Source organism: Ctenopharyngodon idella, chromosome 5 (genome assembly GCF_019924925.1).
Source record: "Ctenopharyngodon idella isolate HZGC_01 chromosome 5, HZGC01, whole genome shotgun sequence".
Lineage (NCBI taxonomy): Eukaryota > Metazoa > Chordata > Actinopteri > Cypriniformes > Xenocyprididae > Ctenopharyngodon > Ctenopharyngodon idella.
The window spans coordinates 3858481-3883605 of record NC_067224.1 but is presented as its reverse complement, the minus strand read 5'-3'; the positions used below and the strand labels follow the sequence as shown (position 1 = coordinate 3883605).

The window sequence follows — 25125 nt, the reverse complement described above, 5'->3', positions numbered from 1 at the left end:
CGGCTCTGGCCGAGCTGTGATATAAACAAAACGCTATTGGCTATTTAAAAAAAGGGCCCACATTGAATAATGCTGCGCGTTCCAAGACACTTCAGCAGGCCTATAAGTCACGAATCATGTCTATGGAATGTGCCCATAAAACATGAAAACCCAACGAGTGTATCTCTCTCTCTGTGTGTGTGTGTGTGTGTGTGTGTGTGTGTGGAACAACATCCATTGACCACTAGATTGATGGAACTGCTGATGCTACATGGAGGACTGAGCAAACTGCTGAACCAAGTTCTCCATTCTGGTTGTTGCTTTCAACTGTTTGGAAAGAGAAGCTCCAGATACATGATCAGGTTTGGTTAAATAAATGAAGACTGAACAGCATTTTCACTTATAAGGGCCTTGGAGAGGTATTTGTTTTCAGTTATTACACAGCGCTCTGGAATACTTGTTTCTGATTGGCCAATCAATTCTTCCATCAAATATTATAATGAGCTGTGTAATTGATGTTGTTCCAGACAACAATTTTCTAAACAACTCTTGCATAATATCTGTCCACAATATAAGAGCATAATATCTCCAGAAAGATATCCGTTAGTTTATTTTTCACTCACAAAACTGGATGTTGACAGATTGCATGGCTTCTTTTTTAATGTCCTTCAATGGAGAAAGACTGTTTTGCTGCCAGATGATGTAGTTACAGCATCCACCAGCAGGGGCTATAAAGGGACCATGCTAGCCAGCCATACCTTGGACCCTTGTTTTGCACATGGATTATGTAGTTGCCATGGCATCGGAGCATGAGCTCTGGGGATGCTGGAGTGACACTGACTTTGCCTCTACATATAGTATTGCGGATTACTGGGGTTTACATGTCCCTGCTCATTTAGCACCTTCAAGCTAGATTGTTTGAAGGATTTCAGTGTTCCTTAGCAAAGAAATTGTAATGTAGAGTCACTCTGTAATTTTTCCACATGAATTTGCTGTCAGACTAGCAGGTAATGGGACATGTGAAGTCAAAGGAGCAGAAGTTTGGAATATCTCTTTTTGCTACCCAAAGACACGTCATAAATGTTTGTCTCACTTTGGCCAGAACCCAATGTTCTGGAATGAAGGCATGAAGAGAGAGTGATTGACTGAATGAAAGAGGAGAGATGAGACGAAACAGCTGTGCCCAGAGAGGCTGCAGTCAATCGGAGTCTCTTAGGCAAGAGTTTAATCCCTGATAATCTGACCCTCTTACAGCGGATGGATCAAGGGCAGTTCAGCGTCCGCTCTCACATCCTGTTTGTGTTTTTGAATCACATGGTTGAACACTGTTCTGACAGATATGTTGAAATAAATTCTTCTAAAGACAGTTCATTTTAAAAAACATGAAACAACCATCTGCAAAGCATTCTGTCAGGTAGATGCTGATGTTAAAGGGGTCATGAATTGAGAAATCAACTTTTCCTTGAGCTTTTTGATATATAAAAGGTCATCATACTACAAGAATATACTGTAAGTTTCAGAACTGAAAACTTCCTTGTTAGTCCAATAAAAGCTTTTATTGACTCCAGGCTCATCGAACAACTCGTCCCGGAATGTGCCTATCTATGTCATAGATAGGTTAAACGCCGCCTCCACAGGAGAAATCAACGCCTACTTCATCATTGCAACGTTAGCCCCACCCACTGGCGTGTTAGTGAGATGAGGAGGAGAGAAGAGCGATACAGGACAAAAATAACATTACCTTTTAAAGGATCCTAATGCTAGGAATATGGTTATTTATTTTCAACAATGTGAATGTCTCAGTTGAGCTTTATTTATTTGTATTCGGTACATTTCACTGTGGATTCATTGTGGTACATTTCGGCGCAGGCTTTGCAAACAGACTTTTACGATATGGACTCGACAGTAATGCAACAACATGTAAGTAACTGTGTTAATTCTAATGCCTGATCTGATATGTAAAGATTCATGTACAGTCAGATATTCTTTGTCTATGTGTCAGTAAATCAAACCAGTGACTAAACGCTCAACTTCACGTTGCTTCTCTTAGTAGGATGAAAATAATCTGTTATTTAAACGGTGATTAAATTATAGGAAGCAATCAAAGAACGCTCCCTTTACAATTTCTAGAGCTGTCAATCAAACAGCGCGAGTTTATCAGTGACTGAGTTCTGGACTTCTCTGCCAAAACTTCCAGTTTTATTCAATGAATCTCTTAGTTACATTGAGTTTGCACTGTTAGTTATGAAAAAAGCATTCATTAGTGTGCAGAAATTGAGCTGCAATGACGAGATCACTGCTTTCATGAGTTCAATAACATGTCTATCGGCTACAATATTCATCACTGCAACCTTTCATGCCACGATCTAAATATAATGCCATAGATCTAAATGTAATGCTATAATCAGCACTTTTCATGATTAGTTAATCTTGACAGCTGTAATAGTAAAAACATGCTAAAAGTTTTTGAGAGAGTAATACTTAGCTATTTCATAGGCAAAGATGTCAGCCAATCACAGCAGTGGGTGTTTGCGCTGAAGTCTCACAGCAGACACGCCCCTTAAAACAGAGTGTTCAAATAAGAGGGCTAAAATCAGGGTGGGAAAAATAGCTTTTATTTCTAAATTATGACAATTTTTGATGTAAAAAGCATATTAACATTATAAGTGCACAAGATGCAGATTAACAAATATAAATACATTAATTCAACCTAATGGAGACTTTAAACAAACCACAACTTTGTAACAACAACAACGAATGGACTAGTGCTAAAACATTATTAATTTTAAATAAAAATGTTGTACACATCCTTTTAAGTCAGTGGCCACTCTTGACCACACTTAAATAAATTATTCAAGTGCAAGGGATTATGGGTATTCCCACAGCCACAGTGCTTCTCCAATGGATGCAATATTAACTACAGTATATAAAGATCAAACTGCTTAGACTTTATCGCTTTGCAAAAGGTTCCACTTCACAGTTTGCAAAGCTGAACAAGAATATGGACAATCCCATGTATTTCTTTTGCAAAAATACAGGTTTTATAAATAAAGAAGGTCCTCAAAATAAAATAAATTTACTTAAAAAGCAAAATTGAGTAACATAAGTCTTTATTTAAGGAGACAAAGTAAGTGTGCTTAATTGTATTGAATGTGCACTTGTAGTGTACTTCAAACCTTTGAAAGTATATATAAAACGGACTTGTAATTAATGAAATAAAAGGCCATTTAAGTGTACTTAAAAAGAGTATACTTTCACGACTGTGATTCTTAACATACATTAGTACACTTCAAAAAAGTGCATTCCTAAATAATGTCAAATTAAAAGTTTAGCTTTAAAGTACATTATATTTTAATAATCTTTTGTTGTGCTTTAAACAAGTACACTTTATTTGATGTCTTGAGTAACTAAAGCACATGAAAAGTACTTTTTACAGTTTAATCTGTAGTGTGTTATTCAATATTACTTTTAAAGTTGACTAAATTGCAAAGTCATCATCACAACTGTGGTTGCAAACAAACATGAAGATGAACATGGTGTTTCAGAATATAATCTTTATTTACAAAAGTAACTTACAGGAGATTGTAGGAGAAACGCAAAACACACATAAACGCAAACTTCAACCAGAACCGACCAACAGAAACTGAAACACTGTGAGTATAAATGCTAGATACAAACAAAGGAAACTAGATGAAGAACAGGTGAACATAAACAATCAAATAGTAACCATAGCAACTAATGAACAACAGGAACAAAGGGAACAGGAACTAAAGACAGAAAGGAAACAGGAGTCATAAACATAACATAATCGTGACAATTACAGATGTGTACATGACATACAAGTTTCAATAGAAATGGCATTAAATTATATTTTAGTTTACCATAAATGCTTGTCAATACCATATTTTAAAGTCAATAGAATTATGAAATTACCTATGAAAATGTACTTAAGTAGGTCAAAAAAGCACTCTAAAGTTCTGATAATTGCATTTAAAATAAATTTAAACAATAATACATTTCCATGTAATTGCATATTACATGTAATTAAGTGTTGGAAAGATTACATTCAGCTTGCATTTTAAGTTTATTATTTCAATAATTTTCAATAAGTACTCATTTTTAAAGTATGCTATGAAGTGCACTTCTTTTATCTTGATAGATGCATGTTTAAAATAATAAAAAATAAAAATATATTCTTTATAAACAAGTCTTTTTTGCATTTTGCCGGATGTGCTTTGATAGATGAACTGTGCAGCGTTACAGAATGCTCTGCGTAAAGCTGGAGCTGCTCTGAGTGCAACAGATTAATGACTGTGAATCTGCTGCAGTCCATTACACTGCTCGCTATTCCCTCATCCCCTCCCAATACCTCCTGTGCTCCTCTGACACAAATAGGACAGAGAGCAACACATCTGTCTGTGTGTGTGTGTGTGAGCGAGGGAGCGAGTGTGAGAGAGAGAGAAAGCGAGAGCGAGAGAGAGTAGTACTCAATGTTCAATAGAGAAGCTGCTGAAAAACAACTATGGTGTAGATGTTGCTTTTTGTGCTTTTTGTGTTTGTGCTGACATTCATTACAATAACAAGAAGATTGTGATATTGCACAACAGTTCTATAAACAACAAGTTCATATCAACTGACTGAAACGTTTTACATCCTAAAATGAAGCCAAAGCAGGTTCAACCTGGGTTGATTGTTTCCAAATAACACACAGTCTGAAACATAGGAAGCACAACGCAAGTGGAGTGAAATGATCCAGTGAAGTTACAAAAAATATCAGCACTCTTGGAAACTAACTCTTCTATACATTAAATTAAATAATAATGTACGCTTATATTAAATATAACTGGTTTACATACAGTAAGAATAGGCATAGAAATAGAAATGAATGTGGATAGCACAGTTCATATCATTTGGTCTCAAATGAATTTGATGAGAAATATTAATCTTCATTAGATCATTACGTAGACTCATTTAAATGGCTGATATGGAAAACAGATCTAATTTGTGATTTGTCTTTCCTACACACATCTATGAAAATACGTGTATCTACTGTACTGAGTAACATCATCTTCTACAATATTCCATTTATAGCGCTCTGTTTGAAAATGATGTTATGACTATTATGCCTGTCAACCATTTATTTTATTATTAGATCTTGGTGTGGTATTTTTGGTTTCCTTTTGGATGTCAGTTTGTTTTATTGTGTCTTTTTTAGCGTTTCTTTTTCTACATCATGTGTTTGAGCTGTTGGATGAGGGAGGGGTGACCTGGTCACTTTTTATCTGAGTTTTTTTTTTTTTTTTTTTTGCCAATCAAGCCCAATGCAAGCAGCTTGAGCATTAGTGTGTGTGTGTGTGTGTGTGTGTGTGTGTGTTTTAAATCTAAATCTACGACATCATTGTAAATCCTCTGTCATCTTTCATTCCAAAGAGCGAAAGAGACTGGGGAAAAGAGAGGAAAAAGCAAAAGAGACAAAAGTAAGAAAAAATTAATTTTTTTTCTGAGATTTGTAAACTTTTTGAATTTGTCTGGTTGTTTTTATTTGTTTTACGCATAATTAAAACTAAAGGTTTATGCTTTAAGCAACAACGACAACAAAAAACTATTTGGGGTAAGAAAAATAATCTTAAATCGGGAGATATTTTATGAAAGCAAATCTTATTATTTTTGCAATTTTGCTTGTCAAGTAAATGCATCTTGTTTTTTTTTTAGAATGTTTAGATATATTTACTAGAAAATGACTCAAATTACTCAAGAAAATGTTCGGTGTTTTTGTTTTTGTAGTGAAAGATGTTTTAGAAAGGAATGTGTGTGTGTGATTTTTGACAGTGATGTGTACAGATGTTCTTTTTTTATCATTTGCATTGTGCAAAAGAACAAACATCCAAGATGGGACTTTTTTTTCTTTTATCTGTATGCGTTTCAGATAAATGTGACATCTCCAAATGATATATTTAAATTTGGTACCTGCATGCTGAAACTTTGTTCTTTGCTTTTTTTGCTTTTCTTTTGTCTTTGTCCATTTAGTCCTGCCATTTGGAGTGTGTCTAAATGCTCAACTGAGAGCTCAAACCGAAGACCAACACGAACTCAACAAAACCCGGGAATATGGCCATGTTTGGGGGTCGTGGGGCGAAGGGGGGCAAGTTCTCCGTTGAGGACCTGTACGGCATCAGCAAGAAGCCTAAAGCCTCGTCTGGGGCAGCGAGCAGCACTGGGACAAAAGCAAGTGTGCAAGCCCGTGGGAAGGGGCAGAAAGGAGAAACGGATGCCCTGGCTTCTCAGATTCTGGAGGCGGCACATAGACTGGTTGAGCGGCGGCGACTTGAGCTTTACCTGAGGGAGTGTGGCCTCAGCATCAATGACTGCCAATCAGAGAGACAAGCCATGCTGTACCGGTGAGTGAGGAGCTGTGTGTGTGTGTGTTTTGGGAAATGCACTCTCAGTGGTGTCAAAATGTCATACCTGATAAAGCGAATGTGAAAGGTGGATAAAAATGAAGGCCGCAGTAGCAGAACAGAAGCTACATTCAGAACAGAATACAGAATAAGAAATTAATACTTTTATTCAGCAAGTGTGCATTAAATTGATAAAAAAGTGACAGTAAAGACATTTATGTCAGGGTATGTCAAGTTTAGTTGGGTTTTTGATCATATGTCTTGGCTTCATGTTGAACCTTTCAGTTTAGGGTCCGTTTACACAACACCATTTTCAACTAAAAACAACAAAGTTTTTATGCGTTTTGGCCGTTCATTTACACAACAACAACATTTTGGGGGCCTGAAAACGCAAACTTTTGAAAACGGGTTTCAAAGTGCAAGTTTGTGAAAATTATGCTGTTATTCTCTCCATGTAAACAACAAAAACGTGAATTTGCGAAAACGGTGACGTCATGCAAATGCGTATTAGGTGTTCAGTCTATAGGTGTGTAGTGTTTCTTTACAAAGTGACACTGGCAACTACTGGTGACTACTTGTAATAATGTGTTCGAATGGTACTTCCGTGGGAAGTTCGAGCATGCCGCCGTTCGTCTTTGCATCATTACGTCACGTCTGTTTACATAAAGAACGAGTCCCAGCTAGTAGGCTATATTGCATGTGTGTGGTTGCTGCAGGTGGTGGATCATTTATAGCCTTTTCTCACAGTAGCTGGAATAATTAAACTTGTCACTTTGATGGAGGATTGTATGACAAATTAACATTAGAGATTAGACTGTAAAGAAATAAAAATCAACAGGTAACGCTAATACACACTAAATACACAGTCATGCAATGCTGATATTGTTAACATTAACAATTTGAGAACAAAGTATAACAATAATAATAATTTGCCTGGTTTGATGTGATATGAGCTAAGCAATCGTTAGATTTAATCACCATTGGTAGCGTGATTGTGGTTACTTACTTTGTTACTTATTTTGGTTATACTTCCAAGACTACAATCGGTGATTCTGTAGTACTTGTACAGTATCCACCGGTGCGGTGAATGACAGCAAACATTCTCTTCAAAACATTAGATTCATCTGCACTGAGGAGCCGTGCCGATGCACAACCCACGTAAAGGCAGGAACACACCAAGCCGACGCCGACGAACTAGTGGCGACGAAAGCAGACTGCGGGCTTGACTCACGTCGGCAGCGTCTGGGTCCAAAGTTGCCCTGACACACCAAACCGATGGCCAAGTAGCACGTCCGTTCTGCGCCTGCGTAAGATGAAATGCCTTTCCGTACCAGCAGGTGGCAGTAGCTGAACAGCCAATCAGAATGATCAGATGGCCCGACGGACCAACGAGCTCCGACGCCGATTAAACATGTCGAATCAGCCGAAAAAAAGCTGACGAGGACCAACTTCAGCCGACGGTGCAGAACACACTGAGAAAACTTAGTCGGCCGACTAACAAAAACTGCCCGACGGCCAACCATCGGCTTGGTGTGTTCCTGCCTTTAATATGATAATTCTGCAAATAACTGCAATTCCAGGTTTCAAACAGAGATGGCGGCAAAGAGGCAAAACTTATGGACTGCAGCTTTAAAGGTTCCTAATTTTGTTTCAGATTATCCTACAATAGGTTTACATGCATCCAAGGTCAAAAAACACTTTAATTTTCTCATAATATTCATTGCAGCATCAGCTCTTTTCTCACAGTGTCTGAAATGGTTCGATAAAGGATTCTGTCTCTCTAAACCCCGCCTTTCCGAGAGCCTGCTCTGCTCTGATTGGTCAGATGGACCAGTCTGTTGTGATTGGTCAACCACTTACAGCGTGTGTTGGAAACCAAACGCCCATTACCATATCTGAATTTAAGCTCTGGATGTTCATCGGCACTTGATACACAGTGAAACGAACAGTAATGCGAGTCTCGAGTAAGCGCGAGTCTCATCTTTTAGAAGTGCATCAAAGTGGATTTGCTTTGGCAGTAGAAAACAGCATCATCTCAACATGTCGACAAAAGAAAGAAAGCTGAGACTGGAAAAAACTCTTCCAGTCTCAGCTACACCTACAGTGTTTGAGGACAAAGTCGATGTTGTTCATGGGCAGCCAATGAATATCATAGGTGGGCATTATGCAAAAATTGTTACAAACCTACGTAAGTTTATGCAGGAAGTAGGACTGGAATTACTGACGACTCATTTCAGGCAGTTCAGAATCAGTGCTTTCTTTTGGGAGACAATAACCAAAAAAAAATCATAATAAAGACACTTTAGAGGGTACATATTTTTGCACTTTTTTTTCCTGACAGTGTAGAAGGTCAATTTGTGTGCTTTTTGGGATGTAGTGGATTACACAGTGTGTTCTGGTTGTATATTGCATATTTTTGGCAAATGTAGTAAATCATGTATTTCATACTCGGCATGCAATGCACAGTACACTTACTACAGTAGTATAGTATTCCAAATATCCACAATATCTTTATCCCTAATAAATATAACCACTGGGACATGTATGGCATGGTGGACATTTTCTGAAGTTCATAATACTTATAATCCTGTTATAATTGCACCACAAATCCCATAAGGCTGTTCTGTGTCCCCAGGTGATTTGTTCAATGCGGGTTGCCATGGGAACTGCCGGCCGTGCTCAAGGTTCGCTGATTTGAGGCACAGGGGCTACAGTGTCTTTATATAGCCTGAGAGAACTCAGAGTGTTTGTTTGTGTGTATGTGTAAAAGAATGAAGGTCCTCTATGGCCTGACCTCCGGTGATTTCAATTCAATATGGATTCACAAATCACCATATATATAGGTGCAAAACAGCATGTTTTGATTCTTCAGTCCAGCTCGAAATGCAGAGACAGCGATAAATAAGTTATTTATATTTGCCTGAAAAAGGGTAAACACAATCAAACACTGTTTAATTAGCATCCTGACACATTAACATTGGCATATGATGCGAGTCTGAGGCTGTCATTGTCATTCATATCTCTCTGTCCTTTAAAGTCCCTCTGTAGTCAATAATTTTATCCCTTAAAATTCACGTTTGTACATCAAAATTACATATTTAAATGTTTTTTTTTATCCTATGAAGAAAAATATTCATGCCTTAAAATAGCTTTAATGTAACTCTACACCCTTGCTTCATTTAGTATATGCTGGTCTTTGAATATGCAAATTAGCCCCGCCTCCACTCACTACACCAGTTCAGAGATCCACTTGGGCAGTAAACGCTGCACAATGGCAAGTGGAAATACTGGTTTAATTCAGCCATATATGCTTGAACCAGAAACTGATTCAGAAGAAGAAGTGGAAGAGTGAATTATACAGGCTTGTCTACAAGTCGATGTTTCAGAATGATAATGCGTTTTATGTATCACTTTGTACAAAGTCAGACACATAGGCCTTATGGTAATTAATATGATTAGCCTTTTGCTTGACTAAGTTATCAAACAGCTAATAATGTGTTGCTAGTGTTACACAAACCATGTTCCTGTTCGCCATCTCAGCAACGACAGAACAGTTAGCATGCTTTGCTCCAACTTTTGCCATGGTGTTAGAACTGGTACACCATTTTTGCTTGAGAAAACAAAATGGCGGCACCATGGGTGGAAATCTGCAGATTAAGGGGTGGTAATATTATAATAAGATCCCTTCCTACATCACAAGGGGAGCGAAATCTGAGCGTATCGATTTTTCACATGCTTGCAGAGAAAGGCTTGCCAAAACAAAGTTACTAGGTTGTCCCTTTTTCATGTTTTCTGGGTTGGTAGATGCACCGGGAATCGATTATAGCACTCAAACACGAAAAAAGACAGATTTTCATGATATGACCCCTTTAAAGCATAGGCTATTAAAACCACCGCATAGACATATAAACAACATTACAAATTTGATTTTCACCACAGGAGGCCTATAAATAATTCCTGATATTGTCTGTTTTCTCATGTTTTTCAATGTGTTGCCTGAATTATGGGACATATTGGTTCTGTGAAGATAAAGATGGCGAGGAAGCAGAGGCTTATGCTCAGCAGCTTAAAGAGAAAAAAAAGCACTGAGAGAGGGCAATGAGTACCACAGGGATTGGTGAGGATCTGGAAGATGAGTGACAGAAGAAAAGCACAGAGGGAGAACAAAATGTCTTGGGTTTGTGAATTCACAAACCGCGGTTAGAAGTGTCCGTGCACGTGTGTGTATCTGTGTACGCTTTTATGTTATCGCATGTTGTGTTTTCTCCAGATGGAAGCACTTAAAAGCTCTGTCTCTCTAGGGGGGACAGCGATCTGTTTCCAGGTTTCCTCTTTTGAAAAACATATTCTTACTTCCATGAATAATTGACGCGCAGTTCTCTTTGCTGTCCACTGGAGGCCATGCAACAGATTTATTGAAGAAAAAAAAAGCAAATGAGAATAAACTGTTTTCCAATGTGTTTTTACTCCGTGAAATTGGAACAAGAAAGAAAGTAGAGCTTTTCGTCCTCCGTATCGGTCGAGACCTACTTTTGTCAATTAATTTGCAATTATGTCTTAATTAGGCTTTTAGTAGGACACACCTTACAGGCAAATAAGAGGGCATATTCTGTCTTTCTTTCTTTCTTCCGCCATATGGACTCAATCGCACACCAGGTGGTTTGTGCTCTGATTCCACAAAGCACATGTTCAGTCGCTGCACCTCACGTTGTTTGCAGCTGAGACAACTATTGAAGCTAAACAGGAGTTCAATCTAATACATTTGGGATACGATATAAGCTTCATTTCAGAGCCTTGCTCGGGGACACAGCAGTGGAAATTCATCTCTGACACAGCTGTGACCACCTTCAGAACACAGTATTGCTGCACTTATTATCAGTTCGAGCATAACAACATCTAATGTTATTTCTGAGAGTGAATCTCACAAAGCTTGTCAAGAACGTGCATATCACCTCAGAGTTAAAAAATGAAAAGGGTAAGAAATAATATTTAGGATGAAGAAAATGAAGCCCGTTTCATTCTTTTTGGTTACATTAATGTTTTCGGTCTGCAGTGGTCAGTATCTATCAAAAGTGCTCCAAGGAAGGAACAGTGGTGAACTGGCGACAGGGTCATGGGCGGCCAAGGCTCAGTGATGCACGTGGGCTGGCCCGTGTGGTCCGATCCAACAGACGAGCTACTGTAGCTCAAATTGCTCAAGAAGTCAATGCTGGTTCTGATAGAAAGGTGTCAGAATACACAGAGCGTCGCAGTTTGTTGCGTATGGGGCTGCATAGCTGCAGACCAGTCAGGGTGCCCATGCTGACCCCTGTCCACCGCCGAAAGAGCCAACAGTGGGCACGTGAACATCAGAACTGGACCACGGAGCAATGGAAGAAGGTGGCCTGGTCTGATGAATCACGTTTTCTTTTACATCACGTGGATGGCCGGGTGTGTGTGCGTCGCTTACCTGGGCAACACATGGCACCAGGGTGCACTATGGGAAGAAGGCAAGCCGGCGGAGGCAGTGTGATGCTTTGGGCAATGTTCTGCTGGGAAACCTTGGGTCCTACCATCCATGTGGATGTTACTTTGACACGTACCACCTACCTAAGCATTGTTGCAGACCATGTACACCCTTTCATGGAAACAGTATTCCCTGGTGGCTGTGGCCTCTTTCAGCAGGATAATGTGCCCTGCCACAAAGCAAAAATGGTTCAGGAATGGTTTGAGGAGCACAACGAGTTTGAGGTGTTGACTTGACCTCCACATTCCCCAGATCTCAATCCAATCGAGCATCTGTGGGATGTGCTGAACAAACAAGTTCAATCCATGGAGGCTCCACCTCGCAACTTACAGGACTTCAAGGATCTGCTGCTAACATCTTGGTGTCAGATACCACAGCACACCTTCAGGGGTCTAGTGAAGTCCATGCCTCGACGGGTCAGCACAAGGGTGACCCTTTAATTTAGGATTTATTGTAATTTTTTTGCTGATCTGGTATTTTTGGAGCATTTCAGAACCCTGGACAGTTCCTGCAACACTGGTCTGGTTAGAGACATTTATTGTCAGCAAATGATAAAAGAGGATTCTTGATTGGTTCGTTTGCATTGTCAGAAACCGCATGCTTTGAGTGACAGTTACACTCCCATCTATCTCTCTTCCTCTGCATGCAGATGTTCTCTGATGAGAACAGATTTGTTCTTTTCCCCCATGTTCACTACACAGCACGGCTTCGCTGTCACTGGCTGCCTCCTCTGCACTGCCACGCTCTGATTGGCTGGCAGCAGTCTCTGTGCGCACTGACTACAGCTTTGAAAAACATGCTAGAGCTGCATGACAGTGTACAAATGTTGATGCATTTGAACCGTCAGTTGAGAAAGAACTCCCATGACTCAGAATGCAGAAATACTTACACGTCTCCTTAAACAACTGAAGTTTCATACTGTTTCAGGATAAGACGTGCTTTGGTGTGAATGATTTTGAGGATTTTATCTCTTGTACCTGTGGTCTGCTATCAGAGAGCTGGTTCAGTGCAGATGTTGCAACAGAAGCACAACCATCTGGCTCTGAAAAACACCCTTGGCCTTCTTAAACAGTTTATGAGGCGAGAGCACATTTCTGTGATTCATATTTGAGTACAATTCACTCGTTGTACTGGTTTATGATACACAGAGAGGTTCTTGCAGTTTGGTTCAACCTGTTCGAACCAAAGTGTGTGTGAGTTATATTTCATGTTTAAGCTTGTACCCATGTTTATGTGATACTTTTGCCCTGGTTTTCATTATCATGCCACCTTAAATTCAGTATGAAATGAAAATTCACACTATGTATTTTTCTAAAAGAATGTTATAGATCTTAATGTGAACAATTAATCCGTGCACGTTTCATTTTTATTATATTTGGACCTTGTAATGTTTGATCAAAATGTCAAAACTGGATCTTCCAGTGAAAACCACGGATGTAGTCAGGAATTCTCCAGTCATTTAGTCTGTTTAAACTCCACCCCTCCAAGCTCATGTTCATCTGCCTCCACTTTTGAGTGCCACGCCCACATCTCAACATCCAATCAACTGATGCACAGAACCAAACCCCCACCCTACATTTTTTTCAATAATCCCCTACACTCGGATTCCTGGATCAACATACCTGTCTGAAAATGTAGTCCTATCCCTACCTCTAAACCTAACCCTACCCATAAGTTATCCCTAAAATCCGAGGGAAATGTTAGATGAACAACACTGATGTAGAAGCACCTAACCCTGGTTGTAAGCCTAAACTTGACATAAACTGTAAACTTGTCCCTCAAATCTGATTGGTTGATTAGAATGTTGTTCCAGGAACACGTGGCACTTGGTGAAATTGCATTCACCATCAAGGTCTATCACTACTTCCCTTTCATTGCGACTTTAATATTTTCCTTGCTCTTTCATTCTCATGGCTTGTGTGTTTGAAGTGTGATTGTGTCCAGAGATTGTAAAATGTTTCCCAGAATATATAAAATATTGAAAAAAATGAAGAAAGTTGTTAGCTTTCTCAAAGGATAAAAGTGATGATCTCATGTCTTACTTTAGGAAACATTACTGACTTTATGGAACTTGATGTGTTTTGTGTTTTAGTCAATTCGAAGCTAATTTGATCATATTTATACTGTTCTAATATTCACTGAATGTACTGCAGTGTGTCTACTGATATATAAATATATGGAAATTTCTCTCAAAACAAAAAATATTCCATCTTTTATTGCAGTTTTTCATTTCAAGATGTTAATCAAATTTGGTCAGTTTATGGTTTATGCAGTAGCTAAAATTTAATATAGGCCTACAGTATTATCAGTGAAATGTATAGGCTGACTGATAGTCTGGATGTTTTGTTCTACTTGTATAGGGAACTGTACTTATTTTTAAACCTTTATTCGTTTTTCCCACTTATTCTTTGTGTTTTATGATATTTAGAACCTTTATTTTATGTATTATTTTAGTATTGTTTTTAAAAATATCCTTTGAGGTCTATTCGTAGGCTATATAAGCAACTGAGAAATGTAAAATATTGTGTGTGTGTGTGTGTGTGTGTGTGTGAGACCCAAACAATAACATGATTATTCCGCAGTGGTCCTGCTCAATTCACACATTAATCACAATGGAAATCCGAGAGATAGAGAGAGTGCGCGCGCGAGGGAGAGAGAGAGAGAGCGCGAGAGAGAGAAAGAGAGAGAGAGAGAGAGGGTGGGGGTTCACTGAGGGTTTCATTGGGTTCTGAGTTGGCAGTATCGCGTTTGATGGCTCTGTCGCTCCGAGCGGATGCACAATTCCCCTCACATTTTGACATTATAACGCCTTCATGATGAGACATATCTTCTGCTAAAGTAAGATCTGACGATGGAATATGGACACTGCGGAGCTGTCAAACTCTCTTTTGATCGCGTACGATGATCACCATGGCAATAATTACGCGTCAGAAAAACAGCGCGACATTTGCTGCCGTGTGTCGAGCGCGTGAGGGCGAGCTGTGTGTCAGATAGTGACCATCACCACATAGTGCGTGAAAGAGGTTGCCTGTGCGTGATTTTGTGTTCATACGACTTTAGACGAGGAGATGGACAGGCGCGCGTGAACACAAGTCGCGTTTCTGCAGTCGCGTTCGACCTCCGCGTATCTGGGCTTTACTGCCATTAGGTGAAGCGGCACCGGCTGTTGCGCATCCTGTCGGTGGAAACCCGGTGTGGATGGGTGGTTCCGCATTTTGAGGAGGTCCCCCGCCTCGCACAGAGAGACCACCCGGATTCTGCGGAGGAATGCCTCAACACGGAGAGGAGCGTCTTCAAGTTCCGTCGATAAGGGTATTAGAGAAGTGTAGTAGGCGACTGCATAGACAGACTGTGCACGCAGCAGCATATTAAAGGCCTGGACAGCAGCCAGTCGTGACTTTTTTCCTGGCGACATAAACACGCACCCCACCGCGTTAGGGTTGCGTTTGGACGCGTTCCCTCCGCGCAACAGCTGCAAGTTTGTGTCAGCAGGTGCAAGACCTGACTTTGCCCTGTGCATCCATCTATCTTTCTATCTATCTATCTGCCACTTACTGTGAGACTACCACAAACATCTTCAGTCTGATAAACTCAAACACACAGTGTCAGCAAGTGTGTGAGGGCTGGTCAGGATGCAGGTCTCATTTGCTTGTACGGAGCACAATCTGAAGAGCCGCAGCGAGGACCGGCTGTGTGGCCTGCGAACTGCCCCTCCTCCAGGGGGCAGCAGCAGTGGAGGAGGTGGAGGAGGAGGAGGAGGGAGCGGACAGGGGGGAAATGGCAACTACCCCCCTCAGATCTCAGTCAAAACACGGCCCCTGCCTCAAGGCCACGCCCACATGAAGGAGGCATTTGGACGACACAGTAGCATGAAATACAGGTGAGACAGGTGGAGCTGGCGTGTGTATGTGTGTAACACCACCTGTTGGGTGGCAGCTCAGCCTGGGACTGGGTTATTCTGCCCTGGCTGATGTTTTATGGCTTCTTTAAAGATTCATAAGGGGCCGCTGACAGTGCTGAGTGCGTTTGTGCTCACTTGAATGCTTGTGTTGTGGGTGAGTTGAATGAATGGCAAACTGGATGTCAAAGGGCCAGGCATCAATCTCATCATTTGCTTAAATGTTATGACCAGTTCAGCTAATGCCTTTGGTGTTGAGTACATTTAAACCAGGGCTGTCACCACCTTAGACACTGAGGGGGACAAGTTCCTCCCAATAATTAGAAATTGCCAAATTGACCCCCCCAATATTTGAAATTCTTGCACTGCTCTGCTGCACTTCATTTCGCAGCGCTCCGTATGTTGTTAAAAGTTTCGTTTTTAGTCTGGTGACTGCTCTGCTTCAGCGGTCTAACAGCGCTTGTCAATGTCAAAATGATTGAGATGGCCAATCAGAAGCAAAAGCAGAGCGTGACGGCCGACAAGTAACATCCAGTGATGTACTCGACTCTTTTCTCAAATATGGCCGTTTTGAATTAAAAATATGCTTTTACGCGATTCATGTAATTTCATAGTGTGATGAGACACATTTACGTTTTCGACACATTAGGCATACAAATAAAAGTAGCCTACATGTATGCATATTTTAATGCAAATTAATGCAAATAGTTCAAAAATGATTATTTCCCAATTAGACCTAGAATTTCCTTCACCAATGTTCAAGACATGTTTACGGCCTTGATTTAAACTTATAATACATTATAAATTACATTTGATAAGCTCACAGAGATAGTTGTTACATAAGACACAGAACTTGCCAAAAGTTACAATTTGAATGAGTAGAACTTGTTTTATTACTTTTTAAAAGTAACCTGACTTGTGATTTGTGTCTGGTAGATGATAAAAAGGTGAGTTTTAGAGCTGATGGTCCTGAGCCATAAATACACTGTAAACATATCCTGTTAAATTTACCAGAAAAAGCAAACGAAACGGCAGCTGTTGTTGCCAGAAATTCACTGTAGAAAACGGACAGTGTTTGAGCTATATGGGATTGTATATTGGTGCCTGTATTACAACAGTATATGTCATTATACCAATCTACCAAATTACCAAAATCAGCCTTTTATCAATATAACCAACAGAATAATATAGGGGGTACAGTAGAAAGTCACATGATGAATCAGAGTTCATCATAATTGGTCTGTCCATAAAACATGACCAGTGCTCGTATATAGACGGGTGAACATGGTCATGCACGTGTACAAAGATGAAACACCACTATACACTGTAAAAAAGAATTGTTGGTTTAACTTAAAAAAGTAAGTTACCTGGTTGCCTTAAAGTTCATTGAAATAAAAAATTTGAGTTAATACAATGAAGGCGATTGGTTTAATCAACAGAAACTCAAAATATTATGTTATCTGAACCACATTAATTTTTGAAGTTGATTTGACAAAAGAAAAAATTTTATAATAACAAATTCTGAAAATAATTTTTTACAGTGTAACACACACAACACTAAAATAATGCAATAAACGTAAACTAAACAACAGAATATGTAACACAAAACACCCCAATGAACATTACCGATAACAAAACTATTTAAAGAAAATATATTCACATGTGATGTGTCACGCAGTATTTCTGGGACTGTCCTTTTACTGTTTTTCACTAATTATATGGGGCCGGTTGCACCAGCTGGACATAAAAAATTTGGGTGTAAGCTCTACGCTGGATGTAGTTACGTCCAGCTTTCCGATGAATATTTACACCTGTTGCACCATCTAAAACTACAACTAGGCGCAGATACGCTTAGCGTAGACGATGCGCTTACACGCTGGCATGTTTTACAGCACTGTTAGTTGAGACGCCGTTCGCGTTACTATAGTTATTAATTTGAATTTACTCGCTCCAACGAATAGATGAAAAATGACTGCTGAGCCGAAAAAAGGATAAATAAATTACTCAGATTGTGAAGCAAGAAAAATTATTGAGCTATTCAGCAACCTGCTGAAACGAACCTTTCAATAAATTCTCTGTCTCCATATACTTACTCTTTCAAACCGGAAAGCCCGCTGATCTTGTAGCCTGTATACCAGATGCGCCATCATCTCAACGTTTTTATTTATCTTTATTTTCACCATGGAAACAAGTCAAGACTTCTCACTTTACTTCTCACCTTTGACTAGGCGTAAGATTTAGTCTCAGACGTGCGCTACACCCAGATGGTGCAACAGGTATTAATTCTACGCAGGACTTAAAACGCATTTTACGTTAAGCTTAGTCTTACAACCGGGTGTACGTCCAGCTGGTACAACCGGCCCATGGTAATTCATAGTTTTTATTTGCAAACCCAATAAATTTGACAGTATTTTACAGTAAAATGACATATAATAGTAAGTGAGTTTTGCACTGTTAACCAATTAAAATTATTCTTTTGATTTGTAGTCAACCATCCAGCAACCACCTATCAATACTCTAGCAACCTCCCAGAAATCTCTAGCTACCACACAAGAATGTGCTACTCCAAACACCTTAACAACAGCATAGCAACACTCTGGCAGTCACCTACAATTATATAGAATTGTGGCAGTGAGTTTTGCACAGACAAGTGCCACTCACATTTTCATCAGGGAATGTAAACATTTAGTTGGGTAATGGGAGTTCTTTCCATTATGACAACCAACTAGTGAGGACATTTTACTAGCGAGGACATGTTTACAAATAAACATGTTTTTATTTGAATCTAGTGTTTTGCACATTTCTGTGATGGGTAGATTTAGGTGTAGGGGTTGAGTTAAGCCATAGAAAATATCATTAACCTGATATAAAATCAATGGAAGTCTATGCAATGTCCTCACTAATATAGCTCTGTCAACTCTCGGAGTGTTTGGTATGGTAATGGATATGACAATGTTGATATGTTTGGTATTGGTGGAACAGATCTGCTACACTGATGTTGGTTATTGCTGCTTCTGCTGCTGCAGAGCAAGTTCGGGATTTGCGTTCATGAATTACCCATAGCAAATCTATACAGGTGGAGGGTTTCTGAAAGCGCTCTGCAATTGCTACAGCGAATACTGACCAGTATTTGATGGTTGAGCAGCGAACTCGTTGGCTGCTGATACAGCAGGAACTAGTCATCTGTGCCCTACAGAGAATGATGTGATTGCAAGCAGATTGAGTTAAGGACCTATCAGCCTGTGCCATCTAGAGTTTCATGACAGAACTTTGTATTGAAACAAACATGTATGTGTTTATATGTGTGTGTGTGTGTGTGTGTGTGTGTGTGTATGTGTGTGTTTTGAAGGTTAGGTGTATTCTGTGGAATGCAATTATACAGCACACACATGCACATATTTCACAGCTGGACAATCCATGCTGTCCATTAAGTCTTTAAAGGTCATGTTTGACTGTCTGAGGGATGCTATTATTAGAACATGGGGCATTGCAGATTTATCCATTAAAGTCAACAGGGATTCAAAATTGACCCTAATACACATTCCAGGTCTGTGCATGATTCTACAAAAGCTTGTTTTCGCCAAGGAAAAAAGAAATAAAAAAGGCAATTGCGGCTTTTTATCTCACAATTCTTTATTTCTTGCAAATCTGAGTTTATATCTACAAGTCAGAATTGTGAAATATAAACTCACGATTGTGAGAAAAAAGAATTGCACGTTATAAACTCAGACTTGTGAGAAATAAAGTCAGAATTCTGAGTTTATAACGTGCAATTCTGAGCTTTTTTTTCCTCAGAATTGTGAGATTTAGAACTGGTTTCACAGGCAGGGTTTAGATTAAACAAGGATCAGTCCTTAGTTCAATTAGGGCATTTAAGTAGATTTTATAAACATGCCTTGGAAAAAAACATTACTCGTGTGCATCTTGAGACAAAACAATGGCACTGACATATTTTAAGATATATCAGTGCAAGATGCTTTCAGTTAAAACAGCTCAAACATGCATTTTAGTCTGGGACTATCTTAAACCTTGTTTGTGAAACTGGGGGATAAACTCGCAGTTGCGGGTTATAAAGTCTGGAGGCTGTCCTCCTCCAAAAAACGACCCTATAGGTCGCACCTTATTACGACCTATATTTATGTTTTAAAGTCATGCGCCTTCTAGCTGGTGTAAAAATAATGACAGTGTCATGTTACGTCTGTCGTCATGTGACGTATTTGATTGTTACCAATCAAAATGCATGTTCATTTAAATGCAATGTGTGGACTTTTACACGGTCCCTTACACACCATTTGCAATTCCTATTTCCATTTTGCAAAACTCTTTTTTTTTTCTTTTTTTTACCTACCCTTTGTGATTTATAGCGCATATGCACTTTATGAGCACATGCGTTCCCTGGGATCCAACCCACAATCGCATGATCACAATTGCATATTGTTGTATATTGTAGTGCTCTACCAATTGAGCTATGCGAAACCTGAAATATGATGAAGATAAAAGGGTACAATGCATTAAAATGAAAGTGTCCTGTTGTTGATAGGGGCACAACTTTAGTAAACGCTCCTATGGGTCGTATTTCAGGGAAGTGACAAACGACCTATATGGGTGTATTGGTTGGAAGACATGTTGAAAGTCTGAATTGTGAGATATAACTTAAGAATTCTGAGAAAAAAAGTTGCAATTACCATTTTTAATTTCCTTATTCCATGGAGGAAACTAGCTTCCATACGATTCATCGTTGCATGTTATCCTAAAGGAAAGAATCATTAATGATCAAAATGTACTTGCTCTGCCACTGAAATTACTTTCCTTTCCAGGTGGAGGCGAGAAGAATCCATAGATGCGTTTCAAAATATCACGTTGCCTTCAATACATTAGTATGAGTGTGTGTGTGTTTGTGTTGTACTAATGTCAGCTTCAGACTGCACACCCACTTTCTCAGTGATTGCTGAGCCATTATTTAAATGTGTTACCACTTTGCTGCACATCAGTCTATTTGATCTATACCTGGCCTTAAAAGCAAACTCTGGATGTTCATTTTTCATATTGGACAGATACTCCCTTCCTATGTGGTATCTGTAGATAGGTAGTGGGATGTATCTGTCTGTCTGTCTGCATGGCCTCAAAGGGATGGTTGATTATGATTTCACTTTTTTAACTTTAGTTAGTGAGTAATGTTGCTGTTAGAGCATAAACAAAGTCTGCAAGTTATGACGCTCAAAGTTCAATGCAAAGAGAGATATTTTCTTTTAAAGAATTTGCTACAACAAATGGCTGGTAGTCTGCAACGAGCTTCACTAACCCTAAAATTTACATAAACCCCGCCCCCGGGAACATGCAACAAAGAGGGTGAGGCCATGTTGGGCTGCTTTAATGCTAGACTGCTTCACAAACGAGGGTCAATTCAACTCTGGATTTGCACAAAAGATTAACATGACGGCACATGCTAGTCGATGAGTTGAATCAACTCCACAGCAACTACATAAATTTATCCACTAACCATTCAGAAACGTCCAGTTTCATTCTAAAAGTTGTAACTTCTTCCTGAGTCTCTCCATCAGTGTCGACTCCGGTTTGAACAATGTAAGGCTGAACACCGTTACTGACAATCCTCATTTTGGCTGCGTGAGATTTTCCAGCTTTGTTGTTGTTGAGCAACTGAAGCGTGAGCTGTTAAAGCTCCGCCCTCTTCTGGAAAGGAAGCAGCAGCTCATTTGCATTTAAAGGAACACACACAAAAACAGCGCGTTTTTGCTCACACCCAAATAGGGGCAAATTTCACAAGCTATAATAAATGATCAGTGGGGTATTTTGAGCTGAAACTTCACAGACACATTCTGGGGACACCAGAGACTTCTTGTAAAAGGGGCATTATAGGTCTCCTTTAAAACTTCTGACTTCAAGCTTTTAAAACTACTTCAAACCTTTTAGCTAGGCCAGGGGTGGGCAAGTTCGGTCCTAGAAAGCTGCTGTCCTGCAGTTTAGCTCCAACCCTAAAAAAAAAAAAACCTCACCTGCATGTATTTCACATTTTTTTCAATTCACATTTATTTGTATAGCGCTTTTCACGATACATATCATTTCAAAGCAGCTTTACAGAGAATGCATGTCAACATGTACAAGAGAATGCATGTAGCCTTAGTAATCCTGAAGAGCTCGATTAGGTGGTTCAGGTGTGTTTGATTAGAGTTGGAGCTGAACTCTGCAAGACGGCGGCTCTCTAGGACTTGCCCACCCCTGAGCTAGGCTTTCTCAAGCCAACAGCAAAGTTTGTCTAGTTTACATTGTGTTATCATCTCTGTTGAGCAGCAGCTGTGCCATGGTGTGTAAAAGATAGAGATTATTAGCCAGAGGGTGGAAGTTGGCTGGTAAAAATAGAAAGATTGTAAGCTCAGTTAGTGGTCACTGTATTTTCATGCCAAAGCCTGTTTCAAGTGGTTAAGAGATTCCCATTCCTGTCACTCAACCAAATCTCTCTCTCTCTCTCTCTCTCTCTCTCTCTCTTTTTTTTATTCTGGTAAATTTAATAGATGTTATTCAAAACACCCCCACATAAATGCAGTTAAATGCACACGCATACACTTTTCGAAATGTAAGGCATGTATACAAACACATTAGAATATACTTGCTTTGACCATTAATGGCATTCAGAATAACAATAGCTATAATTATGCTAATTACTCCTAATTGTTGTGATTAAATAGCTACCATTTCATTTTCATGCACTGGGAGATGGAGACCATTAAGAAACATACGCATCTAACGACACATCATCTGTGAATATCGCAGTTGTGCTTGTCATAGAGAGAGGTTATACAGCAATGTCCTTAGCCAGAAAAATATTCACAAACCATATGTTAGATTATTTTTATATCAGTTCCTACAGGGTTGAAGTGGCTTACAGTGTTTACATGTTTAACAGGTTCATTTGTTATTGTGTCAATATAATGGGTGTTGGTTGGTGCTGTGCCTGCTGTCAGGCTTACATGTGAACACTAGAAGGTTCTGATCTCTCCTTGTGGAATAGAAGTGCACTTAATTGTATTGAATGTGGACTTGTTGTGTTCGAATCTTAAAAGTATATTTACTGTACTTGCAGATAATATATTATTAATGAAATAAAAGGCCACGTAAAGAGGTAGACACTTTCATAACTATGTTTCACACTTAAGTAGACTGTTAAAATGTGAACTTTTTAATGATGTTCAATTAAAGGTTTTACTTCAATGTTCATTTTAAATCATTATGTTTTAACTTTGTTTGAACTAAAAACTGAATAATCTTTTGTCGTGCTTTAAAGAAGTGCACTTATTTTGTTGTGTTGACTAACATACTAAAGCACTTGTAAAGTACTTGTTTATAAATTTAACTTGGTTATAACTGTAGTGTGTTATCTGATGTTATCTGTAAAGGTTATATTTTTTAAATGTACTAAATTGCATCTTCATCACTATAAATGTGTAATTACAAACCTATTAAATATATGACATACATGTTTCAATAGAAATGACACTAAAGAGTATTTTAGTTTACCATAAATGCTTGTCAGTGCAATCTACACTTTAATCTTATTTCATAGGCAATAAAAGTATGAAATGACACATAAAGATGTATTTAAGTCCGAATTTGGTGGGTCAAAAAGGCACTCTTAATTTCAATTAATTTTTAATCAATTTATTTTCTTTTAATTGTAAATATCGCACAATTACGTCCTAAATTAAACTTTACATTCAGTTTGTGCTTAAGTATATTCTTTTAAAGTATTATGTCCATAATTAGTACTCTTTTTAAAGTATGCTAAAGTGTACTTTTTACAAGGGTCAAATGTTTTTAAAGTGTTGGCTAAATGAAAACTATAATTTGTTTTATAAAACGGTTAGTTCCAGTCCTTGATTCTGATTGGTCAATAGCTGTGTTTTATTCACAATAAAACAAGGCTATGTCCGCTTCACCCAGCGGTTCAGTGTATCACTGCACAACACCCTTATCAACCTCTCTTAGCAATGTAAACATATGTTTGTTCTCAATTGATATTTTTCAATTGACTCCGCTCCGCGTTGTGCCTAACAACGCCCCTTAGCTGTTATAAATTCACTGTAAACCACAGCTTCTTGGTGCTTATTGCTTAAGCTCCAAAAAGGACAAAATGCACCATAAAAGTTTTCATATGTTTCGTGCACTATATTTCAAATTATATGAAGCAAGGCGGTTATAATACCTGCAGACATGCATGTTTGAGCTCCTGCACCATATTTGATGTGCTCTTTGTATGTGCATTGATCAATATTTATATGTGAATAAAAGTGTCAATTAAATTTGTTCATCATATACTCTGCGATCGTGTCTTTTCAGAAGACTTCGATTCATATGGATTTCTTTTACTGTCTTTTTATGAACTTTTTGAAGTCTCAAAGTTTTGGGTAAATGGAGGCACAGAAATCTAAATTAATTTGTGATTAGAAAATTATCGAAAGTCTTATGGGTTTGGAAAGACATGAGGGTGAATAAATGACAAAATTTAAATTGTGTTAATTTTGTACAAATCTAAAATGTAATCTAATTTTTCTCAAGCATGTTTTTGTAGCAAGTGAAAAACCGAATACTACAGACTTCTGCAGTGAAACAGTTCTGTAATTCTTTGACCTTCAGTATTGACTTGAAAATACATTGGATGTTGAGCTCTTAAGTTATTTCAACACTGTGGCAAAAGTATGTCCTTGTAAAAAAAAAAAAAGAAAAGTACATTATTATATATAATAGTTTACATTTACATTACATGCAATTAGCTGAACTTTAGAGTGACTATTTTGACCCACTTAAGACTTAAGTACGTCTTAGTATGTAATTTAATAATGACTATTATTTTCTTTGAAATATGGTTAAAGAGTACTAATGAATTTAGTGACAGGCATATATATGGTAAACTAAAATTCATTTAAAAATATATGTAATTCATTTAAATACATATGTAATTACACATTTGTAATGATGAAGTTGAAATTTCAAAATATAAAAGAAAAATATATGAACTTTAAATGTAATATCAGACCCCCTGAGACCAAGACTAGAACCCTTGAGGCCCAGAACTAGACCATAACTTAACACCAAAACCAAAACCTCCAAAGTACTCCAAAAGACCAGTACTCCAACTCCGGTCTTTACACATTTATATTTGTGTTTTAGTGTTTTCAGTTTTTGTTCTAGCTCCTAGGTGCTAACAGTCATGTTAATGAAACAGATCTGTTTTATCACATTAAGCAAATTAATCTTATCAAGCTCATCTCACAGGCATATGGTGACTCATATTTAACTGCATCCGATTTTTTTTCAGTATAATGTCACGA

General features: G+C 38.6%; 1 protein-coding gene across 3 annotated transcripts in view; it reads left to right on the top strand.

Annotated features, from left to right (window-relative positions):
• The first annotated feature begins 6072 nt into the window (after window positions 1–6072).
• LOC127513509 (voltage-gated potassium channel subunit beta-3) overlaps window positions 6073–25125 on the top strand; it is a 47606-nt gene continuing 28553 nt past the window's right edge. For 2 of the 3 annotated variants that reach the window (XM_051895353.1, XM_051895352.1), the window contains exon 1: window positions 14615–15763. In XM_051895353.1, coding sequence (XP_051751313.1) covers window positions 15516–15763 — 248 coding nt within the window. In that variant the 5' untranslated portion in view covers window positions 14615–15515. Of the gene's footprint in view, window positions 6378–14614; window positions 15764–25125 lie in introns of those variants that run through there. The other variant, XM_051895354.1, reaches the window with a different exon arrangement.